We start from the raw sequence: 20,314 nt of genomic DNA on the forward strand, positions 1-20,314 counted from the left end.
CCTGAATCGGGCTCTCTGCTCAGAGGGGAGTCAGCTTGGGATTCTCTCTCTCTCTCCCTCCCTCCCTCTCTAATAAATGAATAAATCTTTTTAAAAAATGCACTGGTATGGGTGGTAATAAGGGAACTGTATAAAAAAGAGAAGGGAACCACTAGGTATTAAGCACCTAATAAATGTGAATCCATTTACAAATGCTGTTCTTTGAATCCTCACAACAATCAAGATGGTAATTGCAATTAAGTATATAGATTCATCAGGCAAATGCTGTGAGGTTATTTTCCAAGAATGAAATTATAAAAATTATATGGTAACTGCTGAATCTGAGCATCTGCAGATGTGGCAAATAACAAAAGTTTTGAGTAAATGTAAAGGACACTGGATTCGTCAGGCTGTAAAGTGATCCAGGTTTGCGGGCGTGAGATTACATGGTATAGTTGAAAGAACATGGTCTGTGTATTTGATTTGTCTGAATTCAGCATGATTTACTGTGCATTTACTGTGCAATATGCTGGGAACATGTTGGTAAGCAATACAGACCTTTACAGAACTTGCAGAGGAGGCCATTAGGGAGCACACAAGCAATTATAATGTAAAGATAAAGGTTGCAAATAGGGGAAACACAGAATACTATAGAAGCACAGGGGATGGTTCATAATCCAGTCGAGGGGCCTAAGGAAAGTCTTCCTGATGGAAATGGTCCAAACAGAGGGCCCAGAACCACGGGGTTAGAATACAGAATGAGGTTTTGCATATAGTAATGAGGTTGGAGAAGGGGCCATATTAAGAGGAGTGTGGGCTAAATCAGAATGGTATTGGATTTTAATGCAAGAGAAACAGATGAAGAGCTTTAAGCAGGAAAGTAGAAAGGATAGTAGTGACATGACCTGTTGCATTCTAGACAAAATCACTCTGGCTGCAATACTGTAGAACAGATTGGAAAATGGAAAGATTGAAAAGTATGAAGTTCAGATATGTAGTTGCTAATCTACGATGACGATTGTCCAAAATAATGGTAACCTGTACTTGGGTAGTGGCGATGGAGATGATAAATGTGGATGGATTTGAGACAAGACACCATAATGTAAGGGATAGGTGAAGGAGATTATGATATGGCCAGAGAAGTAGGGAAAAACCAGGAATATGGCGTCATGAGCCAAAACTCCTTCCAAGGAGTGCCAACAGTGCCAACTGCTTCCAGGTCAAGGGAGATAAAAGACTGAAAATATTTATAAGATTTATAATCAAGGAGGTCCTTGGTAAAAACAACCTCAGCAGCCCGGAAGCAGGGATGGGGGAAGGGGCAGAAGTATTGGTATGCAAATAGGCAAAATTTGCTGTGGAAGTAGAAACTACCTAACGCTGGGAGTTAGGTCTAAGAGAACAGAGATTTGTGGAAGAAGAGTCCTAGTGGAGTATCCAGGACAAGCAGGAGTCAGCCAGATGAAGAGCCAGAGAAGGACAATCTAGGCAGAGAATGCCACATGTAGCATGTGCTACAGGCACTTTGGGGATACTAAATGTAATTGTGGGACTCTGGGTAGTCCCTTCACCCATTTCCTCATCTATGTAATGGGGACAATAATATTGATATATATTTTTTAAGATTTTATTTACTTATTTGACAGGCAGAGATTACATACAAGTAGGCAGAGAGGCAGACAGAGGGGAGGAAGCTGGCTCCCTGCAGAGCAGAGAGCCCGATATGGGGCTCAATTCCAGGACCCTGGGATCATGACCTGAGCTGAAGGCAGAGGCTTTAACCCACTGAGCCACCCAGGTGCCCCAATAATATTGATATTGATAGTATTTATCCCATAGGACAGTTGAAGGCTAAAATAATTACTGGATACACATTAGGGACTCAATCAATGATAGCTCACCACACCCCCACCCCTCATTAAAGCATCACAATGGAACAACACTTTCAGATTTTAAAAAATGAATTTAATCTCTCTCTAGAAACAGTGCACTGATTTTACAAATGTTCACATTTGGTTTTTTGTTCACCAAGATGATGTCAGTACAGCTAGTGAGATGCAGCACACCACCCTCTCCTTCTGGAACAGAAACCAGACTGCAAAGGGCACTGAGTACACAAGCTAATGAAACTCGGAATGACAAGACAAAGAGGGCAGAAACTGTTAGTGTGACCCAACATTCTAACATGCCTGTTACATCAAATATGGTCATTTGAGGGTGTGGGGAGAAGACAAACGAGGAAAATTCATTTGGGTACAAGGTGATGGAGTCTGCAAACCAGTACTTCACCCCCAAATGAACAAGAGCTGTTTAGAACAAAATGCTATTTTAAAACACATGGTTTGTACAGGTATGTTTTCTCTTGTAGTTTTTGTAAAAAAGTATCAAAACCTCCATGTTTTTAAATATATATATACATATACAGGTGGCTTTTTTAAAATTACTTTTTATAGCACAACGTGTTTGCAAATGCAGAGGGTTTCTGCTGATTCTTGACTATGCACATGGTGCATAGCCTGAATGAACAGAGCTTCCTGATTTCTTATATTAACTGAAAATTTGAAGCTATAATTCTTCCACCTCTAAGTTCTCTGTATCCTGAAAATCCCCAATACCCTAAAAATACAGTGTGAGAAGACTCCGATACTCTATCATCATGCATTGATGGGAAAGGAAGTTATTTATTCTGAATGTTTAATTGCTAACTCATTTATATTCTGTCAAACAGTCCAGCTGGAGTTAGGAAAAGGAGGGAGGCTCACATTCCTGTGCTCTCTCCCGACTCCTACTAGCATCTGACTAGACAGTGCTTGGGGTTCCCTCTGCAGACTACCCATCTCCAAAATTTCATTTTCTCAATGTTGAGAAAAATCTCAGAGGCTCTTGACAACACAGAGTGCTTCTGTGAAATTCCATTACCCTTATATTAAAAAAAAGATAAACTCAAACATATGAAACGCAGTCACTACTTCCCTTTGGCCACTGGAAAGCTGGAGGCTAAAGACTGTCGTGTCTGCAAAGTGCTGGCGATGCATCCTGATGAACCCTCCACGATGCACTCCGTGCCTCGTATGCAATAAATGACTAAGAAATGTTTGCATAATGGAATCAGAAATTAAACAAAAGTATTCTATAAAGTGCTTACATTGAGCCTGTCTTTCCATTCAGCCTCATTTCTTGCTAAGTCCCCTTGAGCCTTTCGCTCATTACAATGAATTACATGCAGTTCCCTACAGTCCCCATGCTGTTTCATGCCTCGGTGTCCTCCACGGCCTGGAGCAGCCCGGACACCCCGACTGAAGTTTTTAAGACTTAGCATAAGGTCACTTCCACAATGCCTTTCTTGACCCCATTCCTCATCTCCATACATAGAAATGACCTCTCTCTCCTTTGTGCCTTAATAGTACTCTGAAAAGAATCTGTTCCTTTTTTGTTTCCGTGGGTCTTCCTCTACTGTTACTGTGAACTCTGTAAGGACAGTAAACACTTGAGTGCAGTGCCCGGCACTTAGCTGGTACCTGGCAAATGGTTTCAATGAATGGATATACCGCAACCGCAGAGAAAATTAGAAGGATCATAGTACTTATTGCCATAAATTTAATTCCGATCTCATCTTGAGATTAGACATTTCCTCAACCTATTTTATAAATAATCATGCCATCAAGAGTATATAAATAAAATTTTAGTTTTCTGTTTCTGGCAGGCTATTTCTACCAGCGTCTTCATAATTCCACTAGAAAGATAGGCCATTAGATAGGTAGCAGGTTTGGTACAATGCTCAGGCAGCCCAAAGTAGTCTCTTGGAGAAGGAAAGGGAGGAAAAGGTCTGGGACCAGTTTCTCTGAAACAGAGGGGAAAATAAATTTCTGATAAATCTTCTACCCTCCAGGCCTTATGTCTAGATTTCCTTCCAGCTCTACAGTCCAATGACTCTATGATCTGATATTGGCTGTAGATACATGAGAGCACAGAGGCAAAAGGCAACAGAAATGCAATTACACCTCAAAATGAGGTTCAGGAGCCTCCAAGACTAGAGAGGGAGGATGGACCTGACCTCCTCAGATTTCATCCTACGGACTACCATCAGACACGTGAGGACTCTGCAATTTGTCTTCTGTAGCCGCTCCCAGAGCCGCCTCTTCCAAACTGCACTTGTAGCATATTCAGGAAACATGGACGTCTCTGAGAAAGCTGTGTTTCATCATCATTTTGAGATCTCAGGCTGAACCATCCTGACTCCATTTCTGTTTGTGTTTGTTTTGCTTTGTTTGTTTGTTTTTTCTGGGAAGGCCAAGATCTGATTCAAAGTTTAGAAACTACACATTAGTCACTGTTCTCATTTCCCCAGGAAATTCTATTTCTTTGGAGACAGGTCATAGAAAAAGTTGCCTGTTTTCTGTAAATCTCAATGACTTTTTTTTTTTTTTGTCATTTTTCTTCAGTCAAAAATAATTTTACTTTCCATTCTTGAAAGAATAGTAGTAAGTGAATAAGCTCCATAGGAGTTGGCCACCTGTTCTTAAAATTCTATTTGGTATTGGTCTCTAGGTCAGTTGCCTCTCAATGAGTGTTTCAGGACCACAACACATGCATATTGTGAGGAAATTGCTTGTTTACGCAGAGCATAGGGCCGAGGCTCCAGAACACAGTTGATTTTCTCAGAAGTGAGGAGCTCACGAGTGACGTGGAGAAAGGTTCTAGGAGCAGGGTATTAGAACTCCTGAATACCTGCCTGGGAATGCGAAGGGTATCAAGCTGGTGAGATATCCAAGCTTCACTGAGTTGGGGGCTGCTGCGGGGAGGGGTGTCAGAATTTGTTCAGTTTGTTCACATGTCTTGTCCCTGGCTGTCTGGTGGGAGGGAAGTGGCAGAACAGCAGAGTTAAGAAAAGCTCAGATCTTGGATGAGAGAGCTGGTGGGGCCAGAGTTCCTTCTGGGACCATGTTTTCAATGGTAGATCCCACAAAGAGAAAAAAGCACTTCTCCCACCTCTCCTAACACCCAGGAAAAACAACGAAAAGTGTCCATAATGAAAAAAAATCTATACATATACCCAGAGTTTTTTTATTTACAAAGTAGTAAACCAAATCCCTGTGTGAACATATATATCCAATAGGCTATAACGTTGTGTATGCCATTTCCCTCTTGTAGGACTTCAAGTTTGGCCACTTTTTCTGACTTCTGCCTAAAGCTACTTTCCTCTATATGAACACATGATGGTAGCAAGCCTGTGTTGTTTCCCCCACTTACAGGAAATGGCAGAGAATAAGGGAAAGGGAGAAACAGAGATGTAACAGAACCCACTCCGCTGTCCTTATCCTCACCCACTGCGTGTCTCAGAGGTTCAGTGCCTGAGCCAGTCTCTACAGGAAACTTGGGCTGTTCTAGAAATGCCTCCACTTAGCTCTCTATGAGTAAGGATGGCACTCTACCTGCGTCAGAGGAAACATAACGAATTCAACCCAAGCATCCTGAAGGAAAAGGAAGTTACTTGAAATGTCAAACTTTAAAATAAGCAGTAGCCAAGGTTCGGCCATGTTCTCGCCTGAGCTCACGAGAACTGGCACCGTGTGACGTCTGCACTGGCCTCAGCCACAGAAGAGAAAGCCCAAGTGGGAGTCATGGCAGGCATGGGTGAACTGAAAGGCTTTGCCTGACTGACTGGGGTCCCAGGAGTTGCCAGAGGTGGGGAAGACCTGCCTCTTCCACCACGTGTTTACCAAACCATGGCATCCATTTTTTTGAGCCAAATTTCCAGAGGCTTCTCTGAAAACTACAGATGCCCCTCCGTGGACTGTTTTCCCATGTATTTCTCTGTATGGATTCGAACAGCCCCAGGCACGCCTTTTTCTACAGATCTGTCTCTCTCACACACATACACATAGGAATATCAATGCACGCGGAGTCTGCATGGTGGGCCAGTCATACCAAAAATAAATACTCTCATGTCTCTAAATTATTTATAGAACTAATCTTATTTCTGAAATATGTTAATAAATAATCTAAGTGGGGGAGGGAGTTGAAGTGTTTTCTTCTTTTTTTTACTTATGTTGATGGAAGCCACAAAGCATCATCATTCTATATACTTGAAAAAAAAAATCAACCCCAAACTCCAAAACCTAAAAAAGCCCCCCCAAACCAAACACCCTCTGTAAATATAGTTTTAAAATGATGAGTAAGCTACTGTACCATCAGCCCCATTTGGTTATGTACATCGTGTCAGTCACTCGGCAGTAGCCATTCCATGAAGTCCCCATGGGCAGTGCAACCGGTTAAAAAGTGTATAAAACATTATACATATAAAAACTCTCACATCCTTTGGATGTTTGCAGTTCATCATAACTTTGTGGTTACCTTTCCGCAACATAAATTAAAAAGAAATCACACACGCACGGACACACACACACTCACTCACTCACACAGACCCATATACAGAAACCCCTTCATGCAGGCATACACCATCCAGAAAGTGTAGTGGATGGGACTGAATTCCATGAGGCACGAAGGGAGTGGTCCCATCCTCAGGGCAGTCCATCATCTTCAAGGCTTAATGCCACTCGCTGGGGAGACAGAGCAAAGACATCACCATTAGACCCACAGGAGCTGTTTACTGAGTCCCCACAAGACAGCAGACAGGCATCAGCCCACATAATCTTCACACTACCCCGGGAGACAGGTTTGTCGTATTTATTTTACAGATGAGGAAACGGAGACTCAATGAGCTTTAACAACATTTGTCCTGGATCACATAGCAAGTGGGTGAACTAACATTTGAACCCAGACCTGGGTGAATCTACAGCTGTCGCTTTCTCCAACATTCTTTACTGCCTCATGGTAAAGGAGTGCTGCAGAGGTCACAACTTTCTCAGTCCTTCCTTATAGGATTTTAAGTTTGTTCAACATCAGTGGGTTAGCTCTGGCCAATGTTTAATCCCAGGCCATTAGCTACTTGTCTCTAGCTTTTGAGTCACCAGTAGGCAGGCGATCTGCTGCACCCCTCGTAACTGATCATACAGAGTCGGAAGGCGGTACAGGTCAATTAAATTCAATCCCTCTTTTTCTCAAGCCTACTTTCTAGTCATTAGATGCTAGAATTCCCCTGTCACAAATGGCTGACTGTTAGTGGGCTGAGCCCATTAAGCCCTGAGCTGGTTTATTCCACTGGAAGAGCAGACAGTGGACTTAACCTCTTTCCTCTACTGACAAGAAATCTCTTTCTCTAACTATTCCAATGTTCCCCGATTCTCTTAGACTCAGAGTTCTATACAGACCACCCTTGAATCTGCAGACAGTGTCTCAGTTCCCTTCCTTTCCTTCTGAGTGTTTTCTCCTCCAGGCTACCTCTCTAGCTTTCCCCAACTGGGTCTGTCGTAATCCTGTCTTCCCACTCTTCCATTTCCTGAGTACACTCATTTGGGCAGACCCATGTTTCAATATCTTTCTCCTAGCTAAGTGAACTGGGGTAACCACTTTACCTCTCTGAGCCTTGGTTTTACCATCTGTCACATGGGAGTAAGAATAGGACCTACCACAGAGAGTTGCTGAGAAACCAAATGAGATCATCTCCGTAGAGGGGGGGGCCACAGTATTCTAGATCAGCCTGACCAGCATAATACAATAGAATCAGACTATCACTTCCCATCCATGGACAGCCTACAGACATTATCAAGTGACTCCACTGCCTTTCAAATCATCTTTGGGTTATTTGTGGTTTGGGTGAAGGCCATGGCCTTGCTCTACTAGCAAAGACACTTGAGACCCTCTTCTTTTGTCCAGGTGCCCTCCCACTCTCTCCAAGACCAATCTCTACACCAAAGGCAGGGACGGTGGAGTGATCTGAGAAAAGGACAAGGGGGGACAACAGGCTGTCGAGGAATCTGATTCTCAGAATTCCCAGGCTATTTACCCCATGATGTAAGTGGAAAGAGCACAGACTTTTTGTGTGCATACAGACTGGAGTTTTTGTCCTCGTTCTGCTACTTCTTTGTTGTGACCCTAGGCAAGTTATTCAAATTCTCTAGTCTCAGTTTCCTCATCTGCAAAATGGGGTTAATCATCTCAACTCTATCAAGTTACTGTAAAGACTATACGAGGAAATGTACATAAAACACTGAGTCGTGTCTGACACACAGGAGGTTCTCACTAAATGTCGATTTCCTCCCTCTCCTGCTCTATTTCCCTGCAGCTGCCAGGAGCTTACTCCTTGGGCCTAGATGCCTCAGGAATAGCTCCTCCAGAGGGGTTACTGGCCCCTTGGGATACAATGCCGCCTGACACGTGTAGAGTGCTTTCTAACTCACAAAAGCTCTCTCACCTACGCTGTCCCGCCTGAACGCTATGAATTCAGGAGGCAGATAGAATGGGGGTTATCATTCTTATTTTACACATAGAAGTGAGCAGAGAGAAGTGACTAAGACCACAAGGCTATGGAGCAGTGAAACTGGGAGCCACCTCTGTAAGCTGAGCTCCACCCTTCTTCCACTGGGCACCCCCCCCACCCCCGCCAGGCTGTAAAACTTGGTCAAGCCCCTTCTTCCGTGATTGGCCAAGGTTAAGTCTCAAGGCCCTCTGCCAGCCCTCCTCACCTGCTCCACTTCATGTCCCCTGCTTCCCCTTCGTGAATAGTGCTTCAGCAGCAAGGCAGTCTGCTCTGCCCCATACTCGATCATTTCTTCCACGCGCCATTTCCTCGGTCTACACCAAGCTCATCTTTCCTCTTTGCCCCAACACCCAGCTTACAATGGGCAGCCTTCCAGGACCAGAATGCCGTCTAGGATTGGCTGCACCTGCCTAGGCTCATGCCCTCACTCACCAGCCCCTCAGACTCAAAGTGGCACTGCCCTACCTTGCACTTGACGACAGGCAGCTCGGAAAGAGAGTTCTTCGGGAGTTGGTGCAGCTGTGACCTTGGTTCCCCCGGCAAGACAAAAAGCTCCTTGAGGGCAGGGGCTGGGTCTTCCAGTTCTCTGGTCTCCCCAAGACAGGGCTCTGCCCACAGTGGGTGATCAAAGCTGCTGATTGCCTGACAGGGGGATGGACTGGATGACCTATGAGGTCACACTCAGCCCCCTGACTCTGCTATAGACCCATGACATCTGCTCCCCCAACAGGCCAGGCCCTATTGTGCCCCTCAGCCTTGGCACGTGCTTCTTTCTGGAATGCCATTTCCCTCCTCTTGCCGAAAAACTGCTATGAACCTTTCAAGGATACAGTTCATCTATCACAGCCTCTGTGAGACATTCCCTGCCTGGCTTCCCAAATAGAATTCACAGCTCCATGGATGGTCCCACAGCGTCTGTTCAGCTAATATCACCGGGAGCCAGCTAGGCAGACCTAGGCCCCAGGGAAACCAATGAATCGAACGAGCCCGCCCTCAAGGAGTTCATAGTCTAGTGGGGAGACCAATGAGCAAAAAGACAAGTTGACTACAGTGTGACAGGTGCTGGGACGGAGAGAGGCTGTGGAAGAACAGAGAAACTGGGGAAAGCTTCCTGGAAGAGACTCCTGAGCTCCACCAAGGCACTCCACGCACAGCTGTACAACAGCAAATGACTCTCCCCCCCACCAGCTCCTCAGAAGTGGGAACCTTCCTTCCCACCTTGTGAGCACAGCGTATCTGGGACTGTGCTTGGCTAGTGTGCGATGAATGCATGTGAACTGCATGGCCACAGTTACCCTTCCAGGCCGAAGGTTCTGAAAACTTACTCAGTAGAAACAAAGACATTGGCTTCTTTACTCTAGGAATAGCCTCTAGCTGCAGGGGCGGGGGGGGGGGGGGTCCTGATCCATTTCCACCCCAACCACCTGCCCTAGAGTGTCTATGTCCCCAGGGCCTAGGATAGTGCCTGGCACACTTGAATAATTTGGGAAGGAGGGAAGGAGGAAGGAAGAGAGGAAGGAAGAAAGGGAGGGAAAAAAAAGGAAGGGAGGGAGGGAGGAGGAAGGAAGGAAAGGTGGAAGGAAAGAAGGAATTCTCCAAACAAGGGATACTTACTGCAGGATAGACATGGCCAATCTGAGCAGTTCTCCCTATGTGGAGCTCATCTTCGTCCTCCTCTTCCGTTGTTTTCCTGTACACTGGGTTGTCAAAATTCATGCTTTTGGTGTTCTTCCGCTTCCAGTTTCTCCAGATCAGGTAGCCACTCATGCACAGGAGGGCTATTACCGCTGGAGAAAGGGACACAGCATGCTGAACTTCCAGGAGGCTCGAGTCCATTGTTCAGATGTCAGTGCATTTCACGCCCCCTCTCCAACTTTCCTGCCCCTGGTTCCTCAGGTGGTTCTGTGTGTCCTTTTTCTGCTGCTTGGAAGCCCTTCTCCTATCTCTTCCTTGGACCAGTCCGTTGCTCCCTCCTGTGTGTTCCCAGCCTGCGGTCCTGTCCTTTATATGTGTGTAGCCCCAACTAGACTGAGCTCTTTGTGGGCACAGACTGTGTCTTCACCTCTCTGTCCAGCTCAGTAACATGTACGGAGTGAATGACTGAATTTCCTCACCACACCTTTGTCCTAACGCTGCTGCCACCTTTTATTTCTCTGAGAAAACCGTTCTTACCCCAAATGGAGGGTGGATGGTGGGGTGGGGTGTTTCTTTCCAAAGCAGGGGCTCTGCAAGGAGAGGCGCATCTCTGGAAGGGGACACAGGAGGGAGACCCTGGCTCTAAGGGGCAACCAATGAACGTATTAATGAATAAAGAAGTAAGTTCTCTAACACAGTCGGGCAAAAATGGGGCCTGAGGTTTCATGAGATAGTAGGTGGTCACTGTGAGCTTTCAAGTGAAGGCTACTGACAGATATCCAGGCTGCTTGAGAGGGAGTGTTTTACTTTGGTAAGACTGTGATCATCAATACTCATTAAAGATGGGGACAAGGCCAGGACAACCGTCACCACCATTTTATGGTTCCAGAGACCTAGCTCTGCTGTGAGACCAGAGCAGGAATGGAAGAAGACACACAGGGGAGTGCGAGGAACCAAAGTGTTAATATCATCAGTTCTGTATGTTCAGAAAAATCTGAAAAAAGCAGATGAAAAACTATTCGAAATAACTTCAGTTCATCAAGAATTAATGTAAAAAAATCAATAGCTTTCTTATCAATAAGCAATAACCAATTAGAAAATGGAACATTCATACCAGCCCAATGGAAAACTACAAAATACCTCGATAACCTAACAAGAAATGCTCAAGTCCTATTTGATCTATACAATTTTACAGAAGGATATAAAAGAAGACTCAAAAAAACTGGGAGATGTGTCATGTTCCTGGATGGGAAGCTTCAGTATTATAAAAATGTGACTTCTCCCCACATCAACTTATGTATCCGAAGCATAAGATTCCATCATGAAAAAAAAAAAAAAAAGATTCCATCATGATTTGGGGCACCTGGGTGGCTCAGTGGGTTAAACCCTCTGCCTTTGGCTCGGGTCATGATCCCAGGGTCCTGGGATCAAGCCCCGCACTGGGCTCTCTGCTCAGCAGTGAGCCTGCTTCCCTTCCTCTCTCTCTGCCTACTTGTGATCCCTGTCTACCAAAATAAATAAATAAATAAAATAAAACAAAATAAAAGAAAGAGAAATCCTCTTTTTAAAAGATTCCATCATGATTTTTAAAGAATTACGATGATTTTAAAGTTTATCTAGAAGAGAAGTTGAACAAAATCTAATATTGCAAGCACAATAATGCCCTACTAGGTATTAAAATCTAGTGTGAAGTTGTTCTTGCCATATAAAGGAATGGACAGGTAACCGGTGAAGGACAATGAACAGCCCAGAAGAAGATCAAAGTATGGATAGGCATGTAGTTTATTTTTTTAAATTTTTTTATTATTATTATTTTTTTAAGATTTTTTTTTTTTTTTTTAATTTGTTTGACAGACAGAGGTCACAAGCAGGCAGAGAGGCAGGCAGAGAGAGAGGAAGGGAAGCAGGCTTCGCTGCGGAGCAGAGAGCCCGATGCGGGACTCGATCCCAGGACCCTGGGATCATGACCTGAGCTGAAGGCAGAGGCTTTAACCCACTGAGCCACCCAGGCGCCCCAGGCATGTAGTTTATAATACAGACGACAATTCAAGTCAGAGGGATGGATTATTCAATAATGGTCTTGGGAAAATAAAAAAGGCCTGTAGAAAAAAAATAATAATTAAATCTCTCACAGCATACTCTAAATAAATTCCAAATGGATTTCTGTCTAAATATAAAATAATGTTTAGTAGAAAAGTATATGTGAAGATATTTTAACAATTTACATTGAGACAGACCTTCCTAAGGAAAACACGAAACCCAGAAATCCTAACACGAAAGAGGAAAAGATCGGACACTTCAAATTTTCAAATTTGTGTGTAGCAAAAAACCACAAACATTTAAAAATCAAGTGGGAGTAAGGAAGAGAATATCTGTAATGTATATTACAAAGGTTTAATATTCCTTATGTATAAATATTTCTACAAATAAGAATAAGATCAAGAACCAAGAGAAAATCAAGACAAGACTGGGAGTGAGCAATGCATTAGGAGGCAATGTAATTGGCCATCAAGCATATGAAATGATACTCTATCTCATAGGGAAATGCCAGGGAAAGAATACTCATCTTTCACCCCTCAGAAGAGTAGAAATTTAAAAAATATTAATTACATTGGAGTGGATTCTATCAGGGAAACAGACTACACACGCCCTTCCTTCTATCGAGTAGAGGATGGCAGGAAAGGGCTTGGTTTCTCTTTTACTAAACAATGATCAGAGTATTTTCCATTCACTCTACTCAAACTCAGCCTGCCATAGTCTCCCCATCATCTTTATGGTTAAAGCCTTACAAGGCCAATTCAGAGGGCCCCTTCTCCGGAAGGATCATTCCCTCTCCTCTGCAGGGCCCCACGTAGCTGTATGTATGTAGTATGTGGTAACACCTCTCTTGCATCACATTTTAGGACCAAGTCTGAGTAAAGACTGAAAGCTCTTAAAAAGTCTTTTTTATCTTTCTCTTCCCTGGACCCTTGGCATCCAGCACAGTCCCTTGCACGGAGTAGGAGTTTTGAAAACATTCACTCATTAGCTCACCACTACACTGGGGATTTCCAGGATAAATGGGCAAAGTGCTGGTCCCTGAGGTACCCGTGGGCAAGCAAGGGGGATCAGCCTATGAATGGGCAGTCACCCCACCAAGAAATGAGACTAGAACAAGACAGCGGGGTAGGAGAGACTAAATCAGCCTCCGTGGTTCTCCGAGAGGTTGAACTCAGTGTTATATTTTGGCCATATTGGACTTCTGGTCCCAAGCCCACCCCCACCTTGCCCTCCCATGCTTGTTCCCCTTCCTGGCTTTGCTTCATGCTGTTTCTACTGCTTGGACAGCTCTGGATTCTTCTTCATTGGGCTGACTCGGCGTGAGTCATTTCCTATCATTTCCACTTGGAAACCTTCCCTGCTCACTTCCCTTCTCTTCCGATTCCAAGTTAAGTACTTCCTTGGCACTTCCCCAGACCGCCCATGGCTTAGACTTCCCATGTCATGGTCAAATTATCTGCTATGTGGGTCTCTCCGACAATACTAAACTTTCTGAGGACAGGAACCATGTCTTCTTCATTTTTAATCACCTTCTCTCCACTTATCAGAGTCTGGTACATCGCAGCCAAACCAAAAGGAAGCAAGATAGCATGATTTCCTAAAGTCACGGCAAGCAGCGCTCCTCATTAATTCAACAAATATTTTATATCCTACCATGTGGCAGCCACTGCTAGGAGCTGGGGAGAGTGGCAAACAAGAGAGGCCCCAGCCCTGTGTCCGTGGAGCCAAAAGTTTGCCTTCAGGCAGGCGAAGGGTGAACGCTGGGGTACAGTGAGGCATTAGGACAGCTGCCGGGGGCCAGGTCCTGAAGGGTCTTACGTGCCAAGCTAAGATACCAAATGATCACACTGGGAAGTGGGCTGGAAATCTCCTGGGGCAGAAAAGTTCTCTGAGCCACAGTCTCCTCAATGTGACAGGTCAGTGTGCTCAGGGCTAAGGCTAGTGCTTTTCCCCAGAGCCTGAGCACGGTTGCTCTGGTCTCCCTGGAGACTTGGGGCCACACTCACCCATGGGCACGAGTATCCCAATGACCGCAGCGGTGACGGTTGAGTCCATCTTGCTGCCTTCATTCCCATCTGCAAAACATAAACGTGCCTAACGATGCTCCATCGCCGTGAGCCCAAGTCCTTGCTTGCCTCAAGCTGTAAGAACTGCCAGCTGCTTCTTGCTCTCATTCCATAGTAAGGCGCCTGACTAATGCCTAACAATTCAGTCTCTCCAGTTCCTATCAAAACTTCCCCGACGTGAGCACAACAACGGTTATCTTCACTTCACACATGGGGAAACACAGTCTTACTGGCGTTCTGCGGGCTCACAGAGAAGCTGCAGAGCTGGGATCCAAACCCAGGATGTGTGCCCCATGTCCCTTGGCCATCCCACAGGACCACAGTGATAGGAAGCTGGGTGGTGGTGGTGGGGTGCTTGGCAGAGTGAACACTTAGGTCTCTACGTTGTTGACTAAGGCAACTGCCTTTTCCAGCCCGTACCTATTGCTTTGTCTCTGTTGCTTGGGTGGTCTCTCTGTCTGTCTGCACTATCAGCTTATTTTCAATAAGTAATTAAAATGGGAGGCACTATAAGTAGTGGAACCAACAGCACAGGCTTCTGGGGTCAGACATCCTGGGTTCAAATCCCAGCTCTCCTATTCCCTACCTGTGTGGGCCAGTTACCTACCTCCAAGGGTCACTGTGACAGTTAAGTGAGGTAATTTAGGCAGAGCGCTCACTACGCCCGGTGCCTGGCACAGCCTTGTGGGCTTCAGAGTGAGGGACTGCTGGGGAAGTCTGTGGCCTCAGTGCCCTCACTGCGCATGAGCACACCCTGAGCAGCAGGAGGCGGGTGCAGAGACCTGGATCAGAGGCTCTGCCCCGCTGGAGAGGGCCTGGAACTCACTGAGCTAAACCTCCAAAAGTCGGGGTGAGCGCTCAGCTCTGCAAAGCCAGCTTCTGCCGGCAAGATGGGCCCGATGAGAAAGGTGCTACCGGGCTGCTTGGTTTCTGGGCCACATATGGGAAGATGTTTTAAAGATGGTTTATCTTCTTAAGTGAACTTGCCCTGGCAGGTGACTTAATTAAAAAGGTATTTGCTGGCTCATGAGACAGAACATTTCTAGCCATGACAAGTATTGCTTCCAATGATTTCATAAGTGCTGAACTTAATTATTTTCATGCCAGGGTTTGGAAAGAGGCACAAGCAGACCATAGCGACGGGTGTTACTGGCTGGGGAACCGGCTAAGAGAGCTAAGAAAAGAGACCAGAGCTTCTGAGGTTTCCAGATCAGAGGGACACTCCCTCATCCCTGCGTCAGTAGTGAACACAGGCCCATGCCCAGCAGCAGCAGAAGCTGTGCGCACGAGCCGTTTCTGTTTACACCACCTCCTTTGTCTCTCTAGGCAAGCTTGTGAAGCCGGTGAGGGAAGGGCAGTTATCAGTCCCACTTTGTAGGTGAAGATACTGAGGCTCAGAGATAGGAAGTGGCTTCCCACAAGACCCTCTACAAGTCAGGGGCACCTCAGACTCCTAAATCATAGGCGGGCACTTCTACCAGCTCCCTCAGAGAGATCCAAGATTCTGCTCTGGTGTGATCTCTTCTTCCACATATCTCCCCCGCCAAACCCTCTCAGCCCTCCCCAGCACCTCCCCACCCGCCCAGGCTTCCTGAAGGCCCCTCCCCTGTCACCAAAGAATGCAGAGCTCATTTCCTTACAGTGCTGGGAGTGGTTGCTGGTCGCAGGGCTTGGGGCAGATGGTTTGATGCTGGGAGCCCTGGGGACGCCAACTGAGCTTGGGACCACAGCTGCCAGGCTTGGTGTCTCTGTGCTGTGGTTCTGGTACGTGAGGCTGTGGACAGTGGTCCCAGGGACTCTCGTGTTTTCCGCTGGTGTCCTCGCTGTGGTAGGAGCTAACGTCGTAGTTGAGGTAGATTGAGGTGCTGGAGGGGAAATGCCACGGAGTCACTTGCACAGAGAATTCTCTTGCTAAAGGCCTAACTCACTGCCTCTATAAATTATACTTATGAAGTCATTCTCAAGGCTCAGCTCAAATGCCACTTCCAGGAAGCCTTCCCTAAACCTCCTGAATGGGCTCTGACCTTTCCTCTAGCTGAATCCCAAGTACTTTGTGTTTAAACCGCACATTGATTTGATTAAGATAAGTCATTAAAACAAGGCTATAGAATTAGGTGTGGGCAAGACCACTGTAAAAGACTGGGGGGGGTGATACATAAATCTAGAAGAATTTTGCATGCATACTGTTACACTACTAAATTTAAATTCTCACTCCACTTTAAAGAACTGGACCTGGAAATCATAATTCATAAATCTGATGTAGCAGATCTGTGCTTACGCCAAAGGCCTTGGCCCTGTATCAACACTGGACAATGAATAGAGGCTTACACGGCCCAAGTATTAACTATTAGTCCTAATCATATCACAGAAGGGCTTCTGTGTCATGTGTCCAGTTCTAGGTAAGGAATGGGCAAGCTCACAGTCACCTGCATAGAAATAGGAACTGAAGCCATAGGGAAAAGGATTCTTAATTTCAGGTCTTCAAGGGCCTCCAGAAAGCCCCTGAAACTGAGTTTAAAATGTTGTCTGTAAATGTGCATTTTTTCTTGGAAGTGAGAAGAGAAAGCCTTGGAAGGACCCTGTGGGACACCAGCATTCAAGGATGGTAAAGAAGGCAACACGCAGCCAGAAAAGACAGACAGAAACCGGGAGCATATGGCGTCCTGGAAGCCAAGGGAGGAGTTTAGCAGGAGGGGATCTCGCTTTGCTGGGGGCCTGCCCCCCCCCCCCCCCCCGTAGGTCTGCTTACCTCGGTAGCACCTCTTCATGTCTGGGCCCAGCCACATTGTGTCAGGACAGGCACACGTGTACTTGGGAGAGGGGCTGGAGATCTGAGGAGCAGGAAGGCACAGGTACTCACAGCCGCCATTGGGCTGGGCACTCAGCTCGCAGGCATCTGCAGCTAATGGCACAGAGAGAGAGAGGGAGAGAGAGAGAGTTGGAGCAAAGACAAGACATGCCAAGTCCTCCCTTCTTCCAAGGATGAGGCCCTTCCCAGTCGGCTTGCTCCAAAAGCTTTCTCTCCTACTCTTTTTGGGCATATCCCAGCCTTGGACCTGGTGTTCCTTCCCTCACCCCCCACTTCCCTTCAATCCTGACGACAATATGAGAGGTGGGTGCATGGCCCGGAATGACAGGTACCAGACGTCTGGGCTCACTGACAAACTGGTACAAGTTACAGTTCTAGTAATTTTACAGTTGGAATTTAAACTGAGGTCTGTTGGATTCCAAAATCCATGTTTCTCCCTCTATGCCATGTGCCATGTCTCTTTCTTATTTAAACTTTCAGGTCTAGAATCAGGCACCATGCTCATCCCCTCTTTCCCCTGTACCTTCCACTGTCACCCTGGTGGCCACAGCTGAGTTACAGGTAGCCTGATCACTATATCCTAGCAAGAGAGCCCGGGAGCCCGACGAGCAGGATTCTTGGCTTCTGGTCCCAATGAGCTGGATTGCTCCATGGCCCGGGGATATATTAGCTTATATAGCGGCAAAATGGGTACACATCATAAATGAGAGGCGATGTGCTCCCTCCCGGCAGAAGCAGTTCTTGGAATCAGACAGACCTGATTTTGGGTTTTAGTTTTGTTGTTTTACCTTTCTGAGCCCCAGCTTTCTAAATGAGAAAAGTAACACCCACTTCTTGTAGGCACACATGGAACTTTATATTATAGTTTTTATACCCAGCCTTATTTCACCAAGAGCTGAAGGAAATGAGGTAAAATGTGTGACAGCAAAGCATACTCCCAACGAGAGTGGCTGTCTCCACGTGTCCTGGGAATGCTGGGACATGGCGTTAGGGGAACCACACAGCCCAACTAGTGCAGGGAGAGGGTGTGGGCAGGGGCTGTGGGGCCAGGCAAGGCTCACCTCTTGGCTGCTTCAGCTCATGGAAGATGACAATATCATGTGGGTTATTGAGGTTCTCAGCAAGGACAGAGATTTCCAGACCATTGAGCCGATTTGCACTGAAAATTGCCTCATTCTCCAGGTCTGTCCAGAACACCTTGTCCTGTGGGGGTACAGATGCACAGGATGGGAGGCCTAGGGCCTAAACCCGTGACCTTAGTCTCAGGGCTTGGCCCAAACCATCATCACAAAAACTGCCCTGACCTCTCCCCTGAGCTCTCCTGCCCACAGATTCACAGGGGGCCCGGGGGATAGGCTCTCAGCCACTAATCTGTGGCACATACTCTTGTTCCCCTCTATCATGGAGGATTATTTGTTGGATCTGTGCTTTGGCCTGAAGACTGTTCATTCATGCTGAGCTAGGCCTGCTTCCTGGAGCCGAGGAGAAGCCCAAGGTCTGGTCTCAATGGCTTCTACACCTACCGGGGCCTGGGACCAAGATTGGAGGGGACTATTCCCTGGTATGTCCTCCTACAGCTTCCTGGTACACATGGATCTGTATGCATCCAACATTCTGTCCACATAAGCCTACAGGTGCACCTGCAGGCAAGTCCACAACAACAGGTGCAACCATGCATCTCCATGCACAGATCTGGACACCTACCCACAAAAGCACACTTGGACCAGAACAGACACTTGGCCAAGTCTTGGTGTAAGTACTTACATATTCACAAGCACCAGCACATACCAGAAAAGCACGCTTGTAAATGGCTGGATTTCTGGAGACACACGCATACACTTTACACTATTTGTGTGTGCAATGCTACACACATGCACAAGCACCTACATGTGTCTGCACACACCTGTCTTTCCAAGCGGGCGCTGGACTTGGAGGTGGGGTTCTGCCCAGAATTTCAGAGCAGTGCTGAGTGATGTCACTCCAAGCAAATATGGCCCAATAGCCACCACAGACCACGGTCCCCTTGCTTTCCCTCCCCTTGGGGGCAAAGATCGATATGTTAAGACCTGGGTTGGTTCTGGATTACTCGTTCCCTAAGAAGAAAGGTTGTTAGGGCCGAATACAGGCACAGGATGGGTGGGACGCTCCACCCTCCGGGGAGCTTCGTGAGGACTGAGTTAACGTCTGATTCACTTCAATGACCCCAGGGTCCAGCAAAGGTCAGCCAAAGTGTGCTGAGCTGAATAGCATCTCTCAGGCTATTTCCAATAGCAGAGTCTAAGGAAATGTATATTTCTTCTTCCCTCCCTCCCTTTATTGTGTACCTTCTGTATAGGGGTACAGTGCCAGGCGCTGAGGGCACAGAAAGGGAACACACGTGGTCTAGTAACCTCCCTGTGACAAGTGCTCTGAGAGGGGTCTTGGGGAGGAAGCACAGGACAGTAGGCTGCGAGGCCTCTGTGTGCGCACAAGTCAGCTGGCTTCCCTCTTCCTTTGTTTCTGTTTGGACATGTCTCAGAGAGCCATCCTATTTGAAAAGCCTTTTCTAGGCTTTAGCGTCCTGCTAGGGACATGTCTCCCCTCCCGGAGCTCACCTCAAACACAGCTATCCCAAAAGGGTGGCTGAGGAAGTCGGGGGAGGAAATCAGCATCTTCCTGTTGCCTCCGTTGAGGTCAATGCTGGAGAGCTGGTGAAGCTTGGAGTCCACCCAGTACAAGCGCTGGTTCAGCAAATCTGGGGACAGGGGATCAGGTCTTGAATTTGGGATCCCAACCAGGGTCTCGGCTCCTCTGTGCCTACTTCCCCTACCCACATTTCTAGGCCAGGCCTCCCATGGAGGCGAGCCTGGGGCGACCATCCAGAAATACAGGCACGGGTACTCTCTGGGGGATATAAACACAAGACCCGTGGGGCTCCAGATGGTAGTCAGCACTGGGTAGTGGAACAGGGCCCCAATCCAGGGAAGGCAGGCCTCACCCAGGGTGATTCCATTGGGCCATTCAATGTTGTCTGATACCAGTGTTTGCCGGTCCACACCATTGAGCCCAGACTTCTCGATCTTGGCCTGGTATCCCCAGTCAGACCAATACATGAACCTAAAAGAGAGAAGAACTCAATTGGAATTTTAGTCAGGGGATGGGGTTGGGGTGGTGTGGGTCAGAGGGCTCAATGAGCCACTGAATATTATGTTTGGTGGGGGCTGGGAAGGCCTCTGAAATCCAGGCCATCGAATCTTAAGAGTTAGCAGTTGCATTAGTTTCCCCTCATCTGAGAGCCCTGGGAAGATTGCGTTCCCCAAGAGTCCCCCCAGCTTCAGCCAACCAGCCTCAGAGCCCCTCTCTGCCACTCTGGCAGCTCTAACCAGAGTCCCGGAGGCCAGAGCAGGAAAGGCCCTCATCAACCCT

The 20,314-nt window shown here is 46.8% G+C and overlaps 1 protein-coding gene across 16 annotated transcripts in view; it reads right to left on the reverse strand.

Moving 5' to 3' along the window:
- Positions 1 to 1,922: 1,922 nt before the first annotated feature.
- LRP8 (LDL receptor related protein 8) overlaps positions 1,923 to 20,314 on the reverse strand; it is a 78,951-nt gene continuing 60,559 nt past the window's right edge. For 10 of the 16 annotated variants that reach the window (XM_059135715.1, XM_059135712.1, XM_059135711.1 and 7 more), the window contains 9 exons: positions 19,887 to 20,005; positions 19,504 to 19,643; positions 17,971 to 18,112; positions 16,850 to 17,002; positions 15,741 to 15,965; positions 14,041 to 14,109; positions 9,974 to 10,146; positions 8,825 to 9,001; positions 1,923 to 6,539 (listed from right to left, as the gene is read on the reverse strand). In XM_059135715.1, the coding sequence (XP_058991698.1) occupies positions 6,501 to 6,539; positions 8,825 to 9,001; positions 9,974 to 10,146; positions 14,041 to 14,109; positions 15,741 to 15,965; positions 16,850 to 17,002; positions 17,971 to 18,112; positions 19,504 to 19,643; positions 19,887 to 20,005 (1,237 nt within the window). In that variant the 3' untranslated portion in view covers positions 1,923 to 6,500. Of the gene's footprint in view, positions 6,540 to 8,824; positions 9,002 to 9,973; positions 10,147 to 10,193; positions 10,637 to 11,803; positions 12,094 to 14,040; positions 14,110 to 15,740; positions 15,966 to 16,849; positions 17,003 to 17,970; positions 18,113 to 19,503; positions 19,644 to 19,886; positions 20,006 to 20,314 lie in introns of those variants that run through there. The other 6 variants (XM_059135716.1, XM_059135721.1, XM_059135718.1 and 3 more) reach the window with 4 other exon arrangements.

The sequence above is a fragment of the Mustela lutreola genome, chromosome 10, assembly GCF_030435805.1.
Source record: "Mustela lutreola isolate mMusLut2 chromosome 10, mMusLut2.pri, whole genome shotgun sequence".
Lineage (NCBI taxonomy): Eukaryota > Metazoa > Chordata > Mammalia > Carnivora > Mustelidae > Mustela > Mustela lutreola.